This window comes from Pinus tabuliformis, chromosome 8 (genome assembly GCF_031772625.1).
Source record: "Pinus tabuliformis cultivar Carrire ecotype Pingquan chromosome 8, CPIR1, whole genome shotgun sequence".
Taxonomy (NCBI): Eukaryota; Viridiplantae; Streptophyta; class Pinopsida; order Pinales; family Pinaceae; genus Pinus; species Pinus tabuliformis.
This window is the reverse complement of record NC_142294.1, coordinates 1,890,505,296-1,890,524,222: the sequence shown is the minus strand read 5'-3', so window position 1 is coordinate 1,890,524,222 and position 18,927 is coordinate 1,890,505,296. Positions and strand designations below refer to the sequence as shown.

Sequence of the window (18,927 nt, the reverse complement as noted above, 5' to 3'; positions counted from 1 at the left end):
TTGTGGATTTGATCAGTTATGTCCTGGGTTACAGGTCATGTGAGGATGTTGATGAAACCATTCTGGCCATGCTGTCTATATTCTCCCCTGGAATGCCTCCTGCTGTGCACTATGATTATGCTGCATACATTGCCAATAAGATTCATGAACAATTGATGAATCTAGAAAGGGAAAAGGTGTTTAGATACACTTCATATATCTATCACTTATTCTTATTTTATCAACCTGATGGCTTCCCTATTCCTCTCAAGAAGTTTGATGCTCAGGGAAACCCAAGGTCTGTGGTATTTTGGACTTCAGTCTTTCATCACATCTCCTTTTCACCATACAGCTACTGTGAATTCATAGACCTATTTATCCATCCAGCTATGACCTTGTTATTGGGTGCCCCTCCTCCAAGATTGACAGATGAGATGCAAAGGATACTCCAGCTCTCAAAGGCCTACAGCATTGGTGATTGGTATTTTTACCAACACCATACAGTAATCAGAATATATGGCTGTGAGTTAAACCCATATAGGCTGCCAAGATATGTCCCTATGAGACTCTTTGCCTTAGAGTATTTCAGGCAGTTTGGAAATGCAGACATGGTCCATTTCCACAGCAAAAACAAGAAGGTGCAACTAAAAATCAGGAACCAGCTAGGCCCATTTCTTTACAACAAAAGGAAGGAGGGATGGAAGGAAGCAGATAGGATCCTGGAGGGCCTCCGATTGCAAACCAGTTTCCTCTGGTCACCCTATGACCCTAATCATTTCATTAGTCTTAGAAGGGTCAAATATAAAATGGCTAGCTATGATCACATCAGATTGCCTCATATTGAGAAATATGCAAATCTATTAGGATGGAAAGAAGGCACTCTAGAAGAGGCAAGTCCTAGAGAGGAATTACTACAAAGAGAAGCAAAGAATCTTGAGAAAGAAGCTGACTTGGAAACTTGTGGGCAGGTTTCCTCTTCTTATCAAAGGCAACTTGGAGCAGCTGCCTCATCCTCTACAGCCCACCAGCAAGCAGCTAAAACTACTCATCAGGCATCCAGCAAGGGTAAAGAAAAGGAGATGGAACAAGAGCAACCACCCCCTACAGCAGAGCAGCAAAAAGAGCAGCCCAAACAGCAAGAGGAAACAGCTGAAGCTCCCATAGCTACAGAGCAACAGGCTCAAGAGAGTGTGCCTCCTAGGCAAGAAACAATAGTGGAGGCCTCGGTGCTCCAAACTCCACAGAATGAAGAAAGAAGCAGGAAGAGGGATAGAGAGCAGGAAACTCCCTTCACCACATCCACAAATCAAGGTGAGAAAAGGCAGAGATTAAATCCCCTCTCTGAAGAAGAAATGCCTATTGGGCAATCACTGGGTATGGGCCCACCAAGCATGGAGGCATCTGCCAGTTCCTTTCAGCAGGAACAAGAAAGAACCCTTGGAGGAGAGGTCAGCTCCTCAAGTCAGCAAAGAAGAGCTGAATCAGGCATTAAGCAACAATTCATTGACATCAAAAAGAGAAATGAGCCAGTCAGGCTCCAGCTCTATAATCACCTGCTTAAGATGGCCCCTACAAACCAGCAGAGGCTTATGTCAGCATATGACATAACAGAGGGGAAAATGACCATGAGTCATTTCATGCCTACCATGCTGCAGCCACAATCAGCTGCAGATTATATAAGGACCAACCTTGAGGTTCTTGCCAAAGACATCCACCCTATGGACCAGATAGAGCTTCACAAGCAAACGGGTGAGATGGTTTATTCAACCCTTGCAGACAAGACCTTCCTGGCACATAAGTTGCAAAATAGCCTGCAAAATACAACTGCCCAACTTGAGCTGGAGAAGGCATCCTCTCAGGCCAAAGACAACAGGATCAGGTCTTTGGAAGACATTATTATAGAGCTCGGGCATGACCCAAAGGATCCCAAAGTTGTACAAGCGCTGCTGAAGGAAAGAGATGCGGATATTGCAGCTTTGAGAAAGATGGTGAAGATTCCAGCAACCCTTCACCCTCAAACAGAAGAGGTTGCTCAACAGAGGAAGGACCAGGATGTAGCAGCCATGCTGCTAACACTACATAAGCAACTAGTACAAACAGAAGGGAAGCTGGTAGAGACAGAGGCTGCATTACAGGCAACCCTACAGCAGAAAGAAGGAGGCCAAACATCTCAGCCCCCTCAGCAAGTGATCAACCTTGAGGAGCCCCCTCAAATTGTCACTCCTCCCACAGGACAGACAGCTGAAACAGCTCCATCAACATCAGCACCAGCAACAACATCAGAGCAGGCTCCAAGCCTTGACATGCAGAAGATGATGAAAGAAATTCAGGTTCTAGAAGCCCAGATGGCAGAGCTGAATGAAGCCAAGGAAAAATTGGCCACACTTAATGAGAAATATGACAAATCAAAGCAAACTGTGGCTGAGAAAACCAGGGAAGTGAAGGCTCTTAAGGAGAAGATAAAGGAGCTGGAGAAAGAGCTCACCCTTGACAAAGTGGTGGCTGAGATCAAGAAAGTTTTATGGGCCAATATTGGCCAATCAATAACAGATCAATGGCAGTACATAGAGACTATTCATGAGCACATGGAGCTCATAAGCAGGGCACACAAGGAAAGCCAAAGAGCAAGGGCATCTCTAGGCACTATGCCTGAGATAGCCAATAGAATGATCAATTTTCTCAATAACCGCACAGGTCCCCAGCTAGCAGCAATAGGAATCACCAATAGAACTGACACCATCCTGCTGATAAAGAGGGTCCTTACTTTGAGAAATCTGGTGCAGACATTGGATAGAAGGTGCCAGGAGATGCAAACAGAGGTAAACAAATTCACTGATAAATTCACAGCATTACACACCAGAGGCCTTCCCAGCTTACTAAACAGCGCAGGAAGGCTGCTATCCCATGAGAACTATGCAAAAAGGGTGAATACATTTGCCACCAATCAGATCACTGCAGGATCAAGTACCCCAGAGGAAGCAGGGCCTGCATCTGGGCAGACCCTCTATGAGAAAGTGGAAAATTTGTTTTTTATTATGAATGAAATCAGGCATCTGTTTGAAGTACCTCCTACTTACTTCAAATATACTGAGGCAGATGAAACACTAGGCACAATTTTGAGGCATCAGTGGCCTACACAGGAATGGTGGACCAGCATGATACAGTTATTACTGTAAACACACAGCTCTTCATCAAATTTTCACATCAAAAACAGAGCAACAGGTTCAGATAGTTGACATATTTACTATCACTAGAGAAGAGTGGACTGAGCCAACTTAGCAAACCAATTCGGCCACTAAAGCAACGCTGACAGGTACAGATGACAGGGCCGAGAAAGCTACAGCACGACAGAGCCATAAAGACATATCATTCAGGATTAATGCAGAACGCTCAACCGACTCAGTGGCCTCCAAAAGTCAAAAAGCTTTCTGTCAGAACTAAAGAGTATTCATTATGTATTTAGAGCAGCAATAACTTCCTTATCTGCTATTCTGAAAGTTGGTGAACACATTTATTGATCAAATGACTCAGCGATTCAGATATTTTTGTAAAACCGATTGTATATATTTCCCCTCGCATAAGCTTGCAGGGGTTGTTGATTTTCTCTTCAAGAGAGCCTACGTTGTAAATTTTCAGAGTTTGAATACAGAGAGCTGATGGAATTTCCAAAGTTCTGTGTTGTCTGAGGCTTTGTGGTGTGTTTGCTGACTGATACAGGATTCCTGCATATTTCATGGCACAATAAGTTTCTTTAACCTTCTTGTTATGTATTTTATTCTTTCATAATCCGTTCATGTTTCTATGTTTCACAGTTTAATAGCACAGAAAAAGAATAGTTTCAGGATTTATTCATTGAATACCCTGAACTCAATCTATGCTGTTATGAATTTTTTCCTCAGTTATAGTTATGAGAGTGTAATTCTTAATTGCTGCACCTTCAGACTAAAACTTTCACAGTGACTATTGTTCAGGAATTCAAACCTGCTCCTGGGCAATATATCTCATTCTCACACCACCAGCTTAGTGGAAAACTCTTAATTGCCTTCCACTGGCTAACCATATATCATCATCACAATTTCAATTTTGTTTTATGAAATATCTAAATGGCCCTGTAGTTTAAACAATCCCACTCAAACATCTCAAACAACCTATAACCACAGACTCCATTGCCCAATGGACTAAAACTGTCTGAAGATCTCATCTTAGGTACTGAAAGACATCACTCAACCAAAATTTCAAACCAAACCCTCACCTCATAACTAGCCTAAGATCCTCAAGAACAAAGTTAAAAATTAAAAGAGAGAGCCCTCTCTGATTACAGGTTGGCTAGAACCTGTAATCCAAAGCTTGGTTAGTGGTTACCCCGGCCGTATTCCCTCAGGAGTCAAAGGGAACAACCTGGGTGTTAACAGAGTGCACAAATGCCTAGTAGTCCGCAGCTAAGTGCGCGGACCCCTGCAGCTGAGTGCACAGGGTGGAGTCGAATCTGTAACCGGGGAAGAAAATAATAGAGAGAAGTTTTATCTTAATTCTATGTATCTATTCTTGAGTTATTACATGCTTGATGTAAATTACAAATATACTATTTATTTATTGCGCGCACCCATATGAATGATTTATATTGCTAAGTATACTTTAACGCATACAAGTAGGCTAAGTTAATCAACTAACAGTGGAATACTAGAAAAGGCTTGGGTAATAACAGTTTTCGACCTCCGAGTAGGGTTGCGCGAAGGCAGCGTCTCACGCTGCAAGGTACAGAGAGGTGCGCATAGAGACGAACGCGCAGGGTCGAACTGCAGACCACTTGAACTCATCAAACATCTCCAGGATGCGGAAATGTGGTTCTAGCACCTTCCCATACTACTTCGGGTGAGACCTCAGTCCATGCTCCGCAGACTGTTGTGAAAGGGCTAGTAGTACGAGGGTTTGTTTGGCTAAATCACCTCTGAACCTGGGTCAGGCCTCAACAAAACAGAAAAAGGTTCCGTTGCCGGGACCGGGGTTTGCATAAGAGATGTCTGATGTTGTGTCATTGGAATCCGACCAAGAAAGAAATTGAAGAGTCGCTGGACAGAAAGATTCACGAGTTCGTGGAGCAAGAAAATAGGAATCCACGAGTATTGAAGGAACAATGGTTAGAGCGCTACTTATATACGGAAATCCACGAAATTTTCTTTGCATCCTTACCCTCTGAGTTGTACGAGTGGATCGCGAAGCTAGCAGACAGTCAAGGAAGGTGTAGGCTCGACAAACCTAAGTAATGGCATGTTCATTATCTTAGTGTTGTATGTTGACGATATGCTTTTAACAAGCAAAAGCATAATAGAGATCAACAGGTTAAAGGCTCAGATGGCTAGGACATTTGATATGAAAGATCTAGGAGCAGCAAGACAGATTTTGGGCATGGAGATTTTCAAAGACAGGAGCAATGGTAAGCTATGGCTTTCACAACAGAAGTATGTTGAGAAAATACTCTTGAGGTTTGGTATGAACAATGTGAAGCCTGTTTCAGTCCCTTTAGCTTCCCATTTTAAGCTTTCTTCTAGTTTATGTCCTAATACAAATGAAGAAAAAGAATATATGTCTCGAATTCCATATGCCAATGTAGTAGGTTGTTTGATGTATGCGATGGTTTGTACTGGACTAGATATTTCACATGCAGTTGGGGTTGTCAGCAGGTATATGGCAAATCCAGGAAAAGAACACTGGTCAGCAGTGAAATGGGTGCTTCGGTATTTGAGAGGCACAAGTGATTATTGTATCACTTATAACAGGAGTAGTGAATTTGTTTGCGGATATGTTGATTCTGATTTTGCAGGTGATTTGGATAAGAGAAGGTCAACATCAGGGTATGTCTTTACTCTTGCAATTGGAGATATTAGCTAGATGTCAAAGCTACAGAACATTGTTGTTTTATCCACTACTAAAACAGAATACATAGCTGCTTCACATGCGTGCAAAGAAGCAATTTGGTTGAAAGGTTTGTTTGGTGAGTTTGGTAGGTTCCAGGACAACATCAAGTTATTTTGTGATAGTCAAAGTGCAATTCATTTGGCTAAGAATCCAACCTATCATAGTAAATCAAAGCATATACCTATCAAGTACGATTTTGTAAGACGGGTTATCACTGAAAGGGGAGTCTCTCTTGAAAAAGTGCATACAAAGGAAAACTATGCAGACATGTTCACGAAACCAGTTTTGTTAGAGAAGCTACGTTGGTGTCTGGCTTCTCTTGGCTTGCAGAAAAGATAAAATAATAAAGGAACAGGGTATCAGGCTAAGATTTTTCTGTTAATTAATTTTGGAAAAAATATCATGAATGTGACAAAAATAGGATTTGTTGCTAAATTAGCTCCATTTATTCCTGAGGAGGAGTTATTGCATCCTATATTTGTTGTGAGAGAATTTATGATTCAGTTTTCTTCTCCCAGCTATAAAATGTAAGCCCGTAGAGAATATGTGAGCTGAGAGGGTGTGAGGAATTATGTTGTTGTAATCTCCTGTTGAATAATAAGATTGTCGATGCCTCTGTTTTGGTGGATGTAGCCCAGATTGGTTGGGTGAACCATGTTAAAATTGCTGTGTCTACATGTTGGTTTATGCTGTGCATGATTATTTCGTTTTCCGCTGTAATTTTTCTCTTACATTGTACTTGCTCTAGAGAAGATGTCTTTAATTAAACCATTTTCATATGATGATTGCTTTCTTTTATTTTACCAATCAATGAACTGTTATGATTGTCAAGAGAGGCTTGTTATAACTGTAGAAAGAGATTTGATTCTCACATGTGTGACTGTTTTCTACCCTCGAAAATAGTCCCTTGCACTTCAGTCTTGTTCCTTATTCCTTCGTTTGTGATGGCTTCTCCTTCACTCTTAGAGGGAGGTCTTGTGGACCTTGTTTGCACCCAAAATAGTGAGATGTGATGAACTATACTTTTCTGTTGTTATAGCCGTAGGCAGACCTTCCTTAACCTCACACATGTGGCTTTAGTTTCTTCTAGAAATGACCTCCTTTACTTCAGTTGTGCACCCTTATTTCTCGTTGTCCTGGGATACCCACAGAATACCCCTTCCACTTCTCTTTCTCGACTGTCACTTCACTAATTTCAGAGCTTCTTGTTGTGTGTTGTATGAGGAGTGGACAACCTCTATAAATAGAGGTTTTTCCCTCCTCTTTAGGCTGACTAGACTATTCATTAGGCCGACTTGGTTGCTCCTTGTAGGCGGACTTGTAGAGTGGACTTTAGATGGATTTGTACGCTTGAATGAGCTTCTTGATGGTGCCATCTCTTGGAGGAGACTTGTGACTTTGCTTGGAGGTATTCTCTTGACCATAATACATATACAAGGTATAACATGCCCTTAAGGTCTTCAACTTATTCTTTTGACTATTTGAATCACCTATAGCACTTTAAATAGTGCTAGACCTCTTTCAACGAGTAAGAAACTCATTGACATATATTATAAAAATAATATTTCTTTTCTTCAGTAATTAAAAATATCAAAAATACATTTATGAAGACCGAACCTAGATACCTTTCCTTCAACATGAACTATGTTACAATTAGGCTCAAGGGCATTTTTATTATTGAACAACAAGGGAAAACCCTAAACAACCAGAACCCTAACCGCAGGATATGGAATACCAAGAGTTTGTGGGCCTCGTTGGGGTTAGTTGGGGGGCTAACTTCTCGGGGTCGTAACTTGGTCATATGATCTTCGTTTGGCGCATACGATACCTCGTTGGAAACATCTCTCTCAGTACTACAATATTTTTTGTAGACCCTTACCTTTATATATGGGCCTACTAGAGACCTCAAAAAAATGTCGTTTAGGGGGTCAAAATAGCTTTGGAAGTTCAGGACCTCAAAAAATGCTAAAAATAGAAAATGCTACTATAATCAAGGGAAAAAATGAAATTGACTGGGGGTTTAGGTGGAATAAGCAGGTGGCCACCAATATCCACCTAGATCAGTCCTCCCCCCTTGGGAAGCAATTTTCCCCATTGCATGGAGAGCCTCCATGAGGTGAGGAAATTTTTGTTGAACTTGGTCCTTGGTGAACAACTTGCCCTGGTGAAGGAGTTGGCCTGCCTTGACAAATCAATATAGATATAGTTGGATCCTCTATTTGCGAGTGTTCTTGATCTATGTGTCCATGATCTTTTCCATTGTGGCTTGTTCGATGCAGCTTGGGATGAGCTCTATTGGTGTCATCTGATCAACAATGTTAGATGTGTCCAACAATGGGGAAAAGTATGGTCACAATCAATCCACATTAAATACTGGGTGCAAGCCAAGGAACAATGGAATGCTGAGCTTGAAGGAATTTTCCCCTACAACCTTGGCGATTGTGCACGACCCATACTAGAGTGGGTGAATCTTGTGGTGCGGCCCAATGGGGTGATCCTTTAGTAGATGTAACCAAAATTGGTCTTCCACCTGAAACTTGTATGGAACCCGATGTTGATTATGACACTACTTGTACTTGGCATTGGCTCTGTCCAATATGTCATGGACCTACCGGCAGATGTGCTAAATGCACTCAGTGAAGTTGTTTGCCCTAACAGCTTTGGATTAGACATGATCTGAATCTGCATGAGTAGCTACAATTGGTATGGCCACATCAATGAGGCATAGTGGTTGGAATCCCACCCCCACCAGAAATGGGTTGTGGCCAGTTGAGCTATGGAGAGCTCTGTTATAGCTATGTTGGACATAGGGGTGGATTTCATCCCGTGTGCATGGATTCTTTGCATTGTACATGTGCAAAATGTGCATGATAATCATGTTGATAACCTCTGTTTGGCAATCAATTTTGGGGTGAAAGGTCATGGACTTAGTGAGCTTGGTATCTAGCACTGACCAAAGGCTTGACTAAAATTTACTCAAGAACTTGCTGTCCCTATATGAGATCATGGACTGTGGGATCCTAAAGTGTACCCACAATCATTAAATGAACAGCTTAGTAGTGACTTCTTTTGTTATACTCTTCTCGCAGGCCACGAGAATGGACATCTTAGAGAATATGTTGATGACCATGAAAGACAGTCGTTTCCATGCTTAATAGAAGGAAGGTCTGACTTGTAATCCATGGAGATGGATTCCCAAGGCCGAATAGGAGTAGGCAGAGGGGTATATAGGCCTTTCTTCTTGATTGTAGGTTTGGCAATGCCATATGCAGTGTAGGATGTACTCCCCAACATCCTATCGAAGGTTTGACCAATAAAAATACTTCTGCAGTAATGCCACTATTTTCTCTACTCTGAAATTTTGAGCGACCCGACTATAGTGCGCCTCCCAAATCATCTTAGCATGCTCATTTGAAGGAACACAGAGGTGTCCTAGGTGGAATAACAGTGTGCCCTGGAGGTGAAAATATGGAACTTTCTTGCCTTCCAAAAGCCTCTGGTATGTGTTGCTGAGTTTTGGATCGCTCTTGTAAAGATGCAGCCACCCCGAAGTTTCTTGTCCACAAGAGTCGAGCACAATGGTCAGCACCATAACTTGTGGTCAACTGAGACAACCTACAACTTTCGTTGTGTTTTTGTGAACTGCAATGGTTAGCGGTTTGTGTCGATGTCCATTTTCTTCCCCATAACGTAATGTTCAATTGTCAACAGACCTACACAATGGAATACATATCTTTTTCATAAGTGGGATACTTTCACACTGTGTCTGAAAGTGTCTCATTATTATACATCATTGGATTCCCCTGCTAAGTAAGAACTGCACCAATATCATAATCGAAGGCATTTGTCTCAATCTCAAATGATTATTGCAGGTCTAGTAATGTGAGCATGGGTGTAGAGCAAAGGTGATGCTTGAACTCAGAAAACGCCTTCTGTTGGGATTCAAACCAACTGAACTTTTCTTTTGATCCTCCCTTGGTGACTTGAATCAAAGGGAAAGTGATATGAGAGAACCCCAACATGAACCTATGTTAGAAGTTGGCAAGAACTAGAAAGTTAAGAAGCTTTGTTAGAGTGGTTGGGGCTAGCCAATCTCGAATGACTTGTATCTTGGCTGGGTCCACATGCACCCCTTGCTTATAAATTATGTACCCCAGATATTGAACTTAAGTCATACCAAAAGTAGATTTCTCCAAATTGGCACACAACTTGTGTTGTCACAGGGTTCGGAGGACCTACCGAATATGGTGTAGGTTTTCTTCCCAAATCTGGCGAAAGATCGGGATATCATCCAAATACACTACCATAAATGAGTTGGTGAAGGGCTGCAAGATGTCGTCCATCAACCTCATGAAGGTTGTGGGGGCATTCGTCAACCCGAAAGGCATGACCATCCATTTGAGGAGGCCCTCCTTGGATTTGAAGGCAGTCTTCCACACATCAAAAGGTTCTATTGGAACCTGTTGATAATCGGACATCAAATCAATGTTGTTGAAATATTTTGTCCCCTTGAGTTGATCCAAAAGGTCATCAATTTGTGGGATTGGATACTTGTTCTGGACAATGATCTTATTCATCACTTAATCGTCAATACATAGTTTCCAGGTGTCATCTTTCTTTTGTAACAGCACAATTGAGCTCACATAGGGTGATGAACTTGGCCTCATGTGCCCTTTTTGCAACAGATCGTGAATCTACCCCTTAATTTCATCATTCTCTAGAACAGATCATCGGTAGATTGGTCCGTTGGTTAGCGAAGCTCTTGGGGTCAAATCAATGGCATGCTTGACCTGACAGCACAAGGGTACCCCCATGGGTGAGGTGAAGATGTCCCTGTATTCCTCCACGACCTTTTCCATCTGATGTTGCAGTGTGGAGGAGCCCTGTCTAGAGGTTATGGATGTGGCCACAGTCTTCTTCTTTCCTTGAGGCAAAATCATAAGGAAGACTAATTTCCCGGTCTGTGAAATGGTCTAACTACATTGCTTCACAGAGATCAAAGAGATGGTGGTAGGTGATGCTACCTTCGAGATCCTGTATAACTTATTTCCCAAAGAAATAATAAGAGTACGAGGCCTAGATTCAGACACAACATGACACTTCCACAAGTATGGTTGGCCTAATAATACATCACAAACTTCAAGAGGAGAAACATCACATAGTATCTCATATGTGAAGGGATTGATGTTGTAGGGAAGGTGGTATTGCTGGCTGACACAAAGATCTCATCCTTGGTGAAGTCACCAGATGGTATATGGCTGAGAATGTGGTGTGGTTGGTTGGCCCCACTCCTTCATGACCTCTGCTAATATGAGGTTGTTTTGGCTTCTGCTATCGACAATGAACTGCAGCAGAAAACCCTTCACGCACATTTGTGATTGGAAGAGCCACTCCCCCTCCTAGATCTTCAGGCTCCATTGTATGGACTTTGGTCGTGGCAACGATGGGACTGGGTTCTGACTCAATAGTTTTTTTACCTTTTTCATTCCCTTTGTCGGGTTCTGACTCAAAGTCAGAAAATGCATCTGATTCAAAATCCTTCAACTCGAGCACTAGTGACTACTTTGATCGAGACACACTTGTGTTATGAGTGGGGTTCTTATGGAACTCACACCATTTTCCCTATTTCTTTCTTTTTCTTCATAGTGTTGCTATTTTCTTGGGGCTCAACGAGTTGTCTTGGATCACCCCGCCTTGGATTTTTCCCTTGTTCTGCGATTTGGGGGCACCTTTCCTTTGCTTTGGATTCACAGATCCAAAGTCTCACCTCTTTTGCTTAAAATTCCACTTAATCTCGGCGGCATAGCAGTATGCTGCACCAAGCGAGGAGATGTCAAGGAACTCCATTTCCTCTTGAATGTATTTGTGAAATTAGTTACGGTACTTGAGCACCAAATGTTTTTCTGAATATTTGATATCCAACTTTGTGCACAGGGTATGGAAAATATTATTCAAATCATGCACATCTTTATCTCTTTGTTGCTGCAACGTTGTCCATTGTATTTACTTGTACTCATAGCTTCTTACAGGGTAATATTGTTCTGTTCCTTGATGGCATCTTAGAAAGAATTCCAAGTGGGTGCGGCTGAAAACAATGAGGGTTCTCTCTCGTTTCTCTGTTCACAATAGGCTTCCCACCAGTCCTTGACATGGGGAGCAACTTTGAGGAGTGAAAAAGTAATATTTTCTCAATTGGAAAAGTCATGAATTGAAAAATATCCCTCCAACAGATTTAACCATCTATTTATGGTGTCTACATCTATCTGGCCTTCAAATATGGGAATGTTAAAGTTAACTTGTACCTTAAAGGGAGTGGCGCCTCTAGAGTGGATGTTAGATGAAGATGTGTCACTTGTGGGTAGTGATTGAAGGATCTGGGAAAAGTTATCCATCATTGTGTTTCGTTGTCACTCGAGGGCTTCCTCAAGCAATATTTTGAAAGGATCTCTTGCTCCCTTGTCTTTCTTTTCTTCCAACATGGGAGGTTGTCGGGGTTTCAAGGCTGGTCTTGCAAAGGTTTGACCAATTCGAACAAACTACTATGATATAATTGATCAAGACTTATGCAAGAACAAAAAAAAATATGAATATAAACATGAACACATAGATGGAGTAGAAATAAATCTTCATTTCATTAATATCGAAGAACTAAATGATGCTTACAAACAAAATGGAAATAAACTAGCTCGGGCAATGGTAGCTTAACTCTAAGGAGAGATGCAGCAACTATGTGCCTTTGAACTGTGTTAGAATGAGGCTCAAGGGCATTTCTATTATTGAACAACAAGGGAAAACCCTAAACAACCAAAACCCGAACCCCAAGAGATGGAACGCCAAGAGTTTGTGGACCCCGTTGGGGTGAGTTTAACAGCCAACTTCCTAGGATTGTAACTTCGTCATATGATTTTCATTTGGTGCGTAGCATATCTCGTTGGCAAGATCTCTTTGAGTACTATAATATTTTCCGCATGCTCTTTCCTATGGCTAAGAGCCTACTGTGAAACTCAAAAAATGTTGTTTAGGAGGTCAAAACAGCCCTCGAAGTTCAGGACCCGAAAAACTATTAAAAATAGAAAATGTTGCCATAATTAAGGAAAGGATGAAACCAACTGGGGGTCTAGGTGGAATAGGCAGGTGGCCACCAATATCCACTGGATCATTCTAGGTATATATGTGAGCAAATGGAAGATGGAATTTTTACTTCTCAAACAAAATATGCAACATACATCTTGGAGAGGTTTAAAATGAAAAAGAACAAGCCTATTCCAACTCCAATAACCATGGATTTGAAATTGAGAAAAGAATATTGCGACAATAATGTAAATCCAACACTATACAAAAGCATGGTTGGTAGCTTGATGTATTTGACTGCAAATAGAACTGATTTAATGTATGCAGTGAGTTTGATCACAAGATTCATGAAGACACCAAAGGAGACACATTGGCTAGCAACTGAAATAATTCTAAGGTATGTTAATGGAACCAAAGGATATGGAATTTTATATACTACAAATAATGATTTTATGCTAGTTGGATATACTGATAATGATTGGGCAGGAAGTGTAGATGATAGAAAAAACACATGATGAGACTATATTTTTCATTTGGGTTCGAGAGTTATTTCATGGGCTTCCAAGAAACAACCAATTGTTTCTCTTTCCACAACTGAAGTTGAATATGTCACAATAATAGGGACAACATGTCAAACAATTTGGATGAGAAAAATGTTGAAATATTTAGGGCATGAACAAGAAGAAACGACAAAAATTTATTGTGACAATAATTTTGCAATTGCGATATCCAAAAACTTAGTTTTTCACAAAAGAAGTAAACATATTGACACAAGGTATCATTTCATTAGGGAGCTAATTAATAATGGAGTTCTTGTTTTGGAACATTGCAGATCTCGAGATTATGTTGACATCTTCACCAAACCATTAGCAAAAGAAAATTTTGTTCATCTAAGAGGTTATTTAGACATAATTAATATCAATATTTGTGATTAAGTGGGAGCCTTGGAAATAATCTCAATTATCAAATTAAAAGTTTTGATTATGCCATACCTCGAGAGTACGAGCAAACTAAAGGAACGTGAGTGTAAATGAAATTTTGAGTTGTGTCTAAGTTTCCCATCTCTACACATCCATCAATCAAAAATTAATTAGTATCATTTAAAATGGGCAGCATGATTTTGCATGCATACTGCCCAATTAATATGTGAGTATGCAATCTTGTTGGGTGTGGAGCCTGATTATCTTCTATATTCGAAGGTTTCAGCTGGATGTATACCCCAGGAAGATTGTACACCCCTTCATGTGGGGGGGTGCGGGGGGGACTTGTCCCCCTCGCAGGAGTCTGAGGGGGCTAATCCCCCCCGGTTGGGGGGGTCTAGGGGCTAGCGGTCCCCTGGCGGGGGTTTCGGGGGCAGTGCCCCTAAAGCTAAAAATAGATGTAAAATTGCTTTGTAAAAGTATAGTAATTTCTAGTCAATCCGGGCCGTTCATTAGGCAAATGATCTGATGGTAGAAGTTATGTTTAATTTAGGGTTTTTTGCCCTAGAAGGCAACCCCTCACTATATATGAGGGAATTGTATTGCATCTATGTAGTTCTGTATTCTGAGTGAGGAAGAGAGAGGAGATTGAGAGCGAAGAGGGAGTTACAACGAATCTGTTGTAGGTTGTATCTCTTCAGTTTTCTGGATAATATAAAAAGAAGGATTGGCTGTTTCTCCGTGGACGTAGCCCAAACTGAGTGAACCACGTATATTTGTGTCTCTCTTGTTTTATGCGCTTATATTTCTGCAATATTTTATGTGTTGCATTGCTTTGTAATATTTAATTTTCTAACAAATCTCACTGAGACTAGAAATAGAGTGGGGAGGATAATATTGATTCCTTCCTAGCACTTAAGCTAAACCCACTTGACATGAGTTTTTCCATGTTAATTTGATTACTTTTTATGTTTAATATTTTATTTAATTACGTAATTATTATTATTTTCAATTAATTATCTAAATTAAAGATTTTTTAATGTTAATTCAATTAATTACTATATAGAATGTTTAGAAAGCCATTGGATTTTTAAAATTTTAATTTCACATTCACTTTAAATATTTTTAGAAATAGTCATAAATCAAAAGTTACTAAATTTTTACTAGTTTTTTAAGTGTGTGTGTGTGTGTCCTTATACATTAATTATTTTTATAATAATATTAAATAAAGCTATAATTTACCTTATTTTAGAGATTTTTTTAATTGAGTTGAGAGGCTTATTCTACAGTCGAGTATGATGTGTAATGTTTTGTCATAAAAGTTGAAATCTTGTTCAAGACAAAATCAAAATTTTTAAAAATCTAAAAATTAAAAAATTAAATAACTATACTTAAATAATATGGACTCAAAGCCTCATTATCCCTATTTTTAAAAGTGGGGATACAAATAACCCCTCTAATTATCAGATAATTATGATCAGCCCTCTCCTAGCCAAGTTATATGGTATTACTTTGGAAAGGAAGTTGAGCATATGGCTTGAAAGTGAAGGTAAGCGAGCTAAAGGCCAAGCGAGTTTTAGAAAGTAGCACTCAACAACAGACCGTGATGGGACCAGCCCTTTACGCCTGCAGATTAATAATTAACTGCTGATTGATTTATTATTAACTGTGTGGTTGGTTGACTTTATGGCGCTGTACTATGGTTTAATTGTTTTGAGGACAAGTGTCCTGACCTTGGGGCTCGTTCCTTCCCGCCTCTTACCATACCCATGAAACCCTAAGCTGGGTCATTTCACTGTTGTTTCACTGTGCTACTTGCGAGGTGAGGTCTCTGGTTCTTTCACTCTGCTGCTCCACGAAATGAGGGTTCTGGCTCTAGTTGCTTTACAGGGGTTTCGTTTCACTAACCCTGGGCATGAATTCCTATGAGGGTTTTTCACCTACATATGCTGTCAATGCTTCCTGTTCTGTGCTCGTTTTCAAGGCTCTGGGTTTGGAACCCTTGGTCTCGGTCTCTAGTTTCAGTTTTGCTCGGCTCTGGTTACATTTTCAATTTTAGGCTTTTGTTATACACTATTGTTCTCAATGCACTTACTCCACTATTTGATTATTCGCTTGGTTTTGGTCACAGGTTATGGTTGCAGAGTGGCTCGGCTCTCAGCTCTCATTCGACGGTTATCCAGAGGTAAGTCCTCTCTCTGAGCTAGTCTTTTCTCCCTTGTTTTCTTCCATCCCTGACCGTTCGTGTTCCTTGTGGGCAGTGATCACTCTATGGCTGTGACCTTGGTCTGTGGTTTCTTCCCTTTTGCACGGGCTCGGCTCTTTCAGTAAGTTATTTTGGAAATGCCTTCCTCTGCTTTCAAACCTGTAACTTTTGGTCCCGTTTTGCTGGCTCTAATGGCTTGTTTTGCTGGCCATGCAGGTGTGCAGCTAAACTCCTATTTATTGACCTCGCGCCTTGGCTCCTACACTTGAACCGGGTAGGGTCACTCCTAGATAGTTTCCCTACTTGTCTGTTTGAGGTGTTTTGCTGTTTGTGGTATTCTATGGGTTTAGCTCCAGCCTTACTATATCTTGGCCTTAATGTGGCTATAGCTTCGCTATGTATTTATGTCTCCGCTATTTAACTTATGTTTGTAATGATAACGGTCCTTTGGTGACCTCGAGGTGGTTTTTGGCACTGTCGACTCTGTTTTATAACTGGTGTCTGAATATTGGACTGTGGATGTTCGATTTTGATATATATATATATATATATATATCTATCTATATATATATATATATATATATACAATGTTTTCTATTGATAATAATTTTCAAAGGAAATTGATATGAGTTCGGTTTTGTACCTGTAACTTTTTTCTTGGGTGTTCCTCTGATAGTGGCACTCTTGTTTCTTCTGTAAGCCTGCTCCGTTATCTTGCTGAACTTGCCCGAGTGCTCTTTTTTTTTTCTTTTGTGCTTAATGTTCATTGTCTGTCATCATTATGCTATGGAAAAGAAAATGAATTTAACTGAATTACGCAGAAAATACTTAAGCTACAATATATATGGGTTCAGATGTATTTGTTCTTCAGAATGTTTCATGTTTTTCTCTATTCAATACTATGATGGTTAAAAAGATTACAGTAGCTATTTCCTTTCTCTGTTTTGTAAAGATCATTGGACAATTATCAAACTGCCAGTAGTTACATTTGGTTATTTCTGGATAACTATCCTTTCTTGACTGTAATCTAAAAGTAAAGTTTAAATAAAACTAAAAATAAAAAGAACGTAAGCAAAAACTAACAGTGGGTTGAGACAGCCGTTCCTAGAAATTTAAATGAAAATAAAAAAAACCAACCAATATATATCTGTTTGCAAAGACAAACACTCCAGCCATGACCTCCCTGAGTTGGATGCTCTTGCATCAGACCACCTCATTACGCTTAGGATCATTGTGGAGGAATGCCACAATGATAAATCCAATCTCTTTTGTTGCTTTGTGGACTTTAGAAAGGCTTTCGATATGGTTTCTAGAAACAGCCTTTGTAATAGATTAGAAGAGCTAAAGGTTCCTTTTGAGTTGAGAAATGTCGTTATAAGGTTATACGAGAATGTAATTACCAAGTTAAAGAGCAATGAGGGGTGGTCGAAAGATATGAAGTGTAATATCGGAGTTAAACAAGGTTGCCCCCTCTCCCTTACCCTATTTGGCATTTACATCGACAAGCTAGAAGGTTGTTTAGAGGAAGCAGGATGTGCTGGCACGATCTTAGCTAGGATAGTAATCATCCTTCTTCTCTACGCTGATGATATTGTTCTTCTTGCAAGGTGCCCATCTGATCTTGATAAGCAACTTATACTTCTTAAGGATTTCTGCTCTACCATGGGTATGATTATTAACACTGACAAAACAAAAGTTATGACTATCAAATCCAAGAAGGACACTTATGCTAATTTTATGTATGACAATAGTAGCTTGGAGGAAGTGTCTTCCTACAAGTACCTAGGAATTGATATTCATCACAAGCTCAACTGGATTTATAGCATTGAGAAAATGATTAATGGGGGATGGAAAGCTTATTTTGGTCTTGAAAATAATTGTAAAACGGCAAACCTCGTAATGTGGGATAGAAAGAAGTTCCTCTTTGAAAATTTAGTCACTCCGGTTATCTTACATGGATGTGAGGTTTGGGGTTGTAGCATCTCTAAAGAATCCTGGAGAAAGATTGAGAAAATCCAGAAGCGTTTTATAACGTATAACCTCAAAATTTAATGAAACACACCCTATCCTATTGTCCTTATAGAAGTGGGTCTTTCCCCTATCGAGAGCCTAGCTATGACTAGGCTTTTGTTGTACAAGCACAAACTCAATAACATAGGAGACCATAGACTTCCTAAGCTAGCTTTAAATTCCAACCAAACGACCTAAGGCTCAAACGAGGTTGGTATAAAGACACTAGGGCCTGGTTAAACCATTGGGAGATCGACGAGAATGTTGCATTGCAAAACATTAATAACATTAAAAATATTGTTACCTCTAAGTTCAAAGAAAAAATGTGGTGTGAGAAATATTTAGCAGCTAAAAGAAAATTAAGATATTATAAGGAGGTCATCAACCCCATCCTAGAAGATCAAAAGTATCTCTCTGTTTTTAACTAGCTCAAAGAAGAAAATTAATATAGCCAAGATTAGAGCGAACTCTCATGAGCTCCATAGTGATGGGCAATTCCTAAAACACCATGGATGGAAAGGTTTTGCCATCTTTGTGAGATACACACATTGAGGATGAAAATCACTTCCTCTTAGAGTGCCCCACATACAACCACATTAGATCTCAGTTTCAAAATATTTGTTGCGATACGAACCTTCCTAGCCTTTTACATTGTCAAAATTACAGTGAGCTCGGGAGGCTTCTCTCCAAACTTTTTGAGCAGAGAAATAAAATCTTAAATCAAACTAAATAATTTGTTTCTTTAGGTCCGATAGACCAAAGTTTGGTCTCAATAGACATTGACCACCACCATCATCATCGTATATAGCTTTAGTGAAAATAATT

The 18,927-nt window shown here is 40.1% G+C and overlaps 1 protein-coding gene across 1 annotated transcript in view; it reads left to right on the top strand.

The window, feature by feature from the left end:
- Positions 1-16,513, top strand: part of LOC149243940 (uncharacterized) — a 35,550-nt gene extending 19,037 nt beyond the window's left edge. Inside the window, exons 2-4 of the mRNA XM_089371353.1 lie at positions 15,871-16,071; positions 16,148-16,213; positions 16,309-16,513. Of these exons, the coding sequence (XP_089227479.1) occupies positions 15,871-16,071; positions 16,148-16,213; positions 16,309-16,513 (472 nt within the window). The remainder of the gene's footprint in view (positions 1-15,870; positions 16,072-16,147; positions 16,214-16,308) is intronic.
- Positions 16,514-18,927: the final 2,414 nt, after the last annotated feature.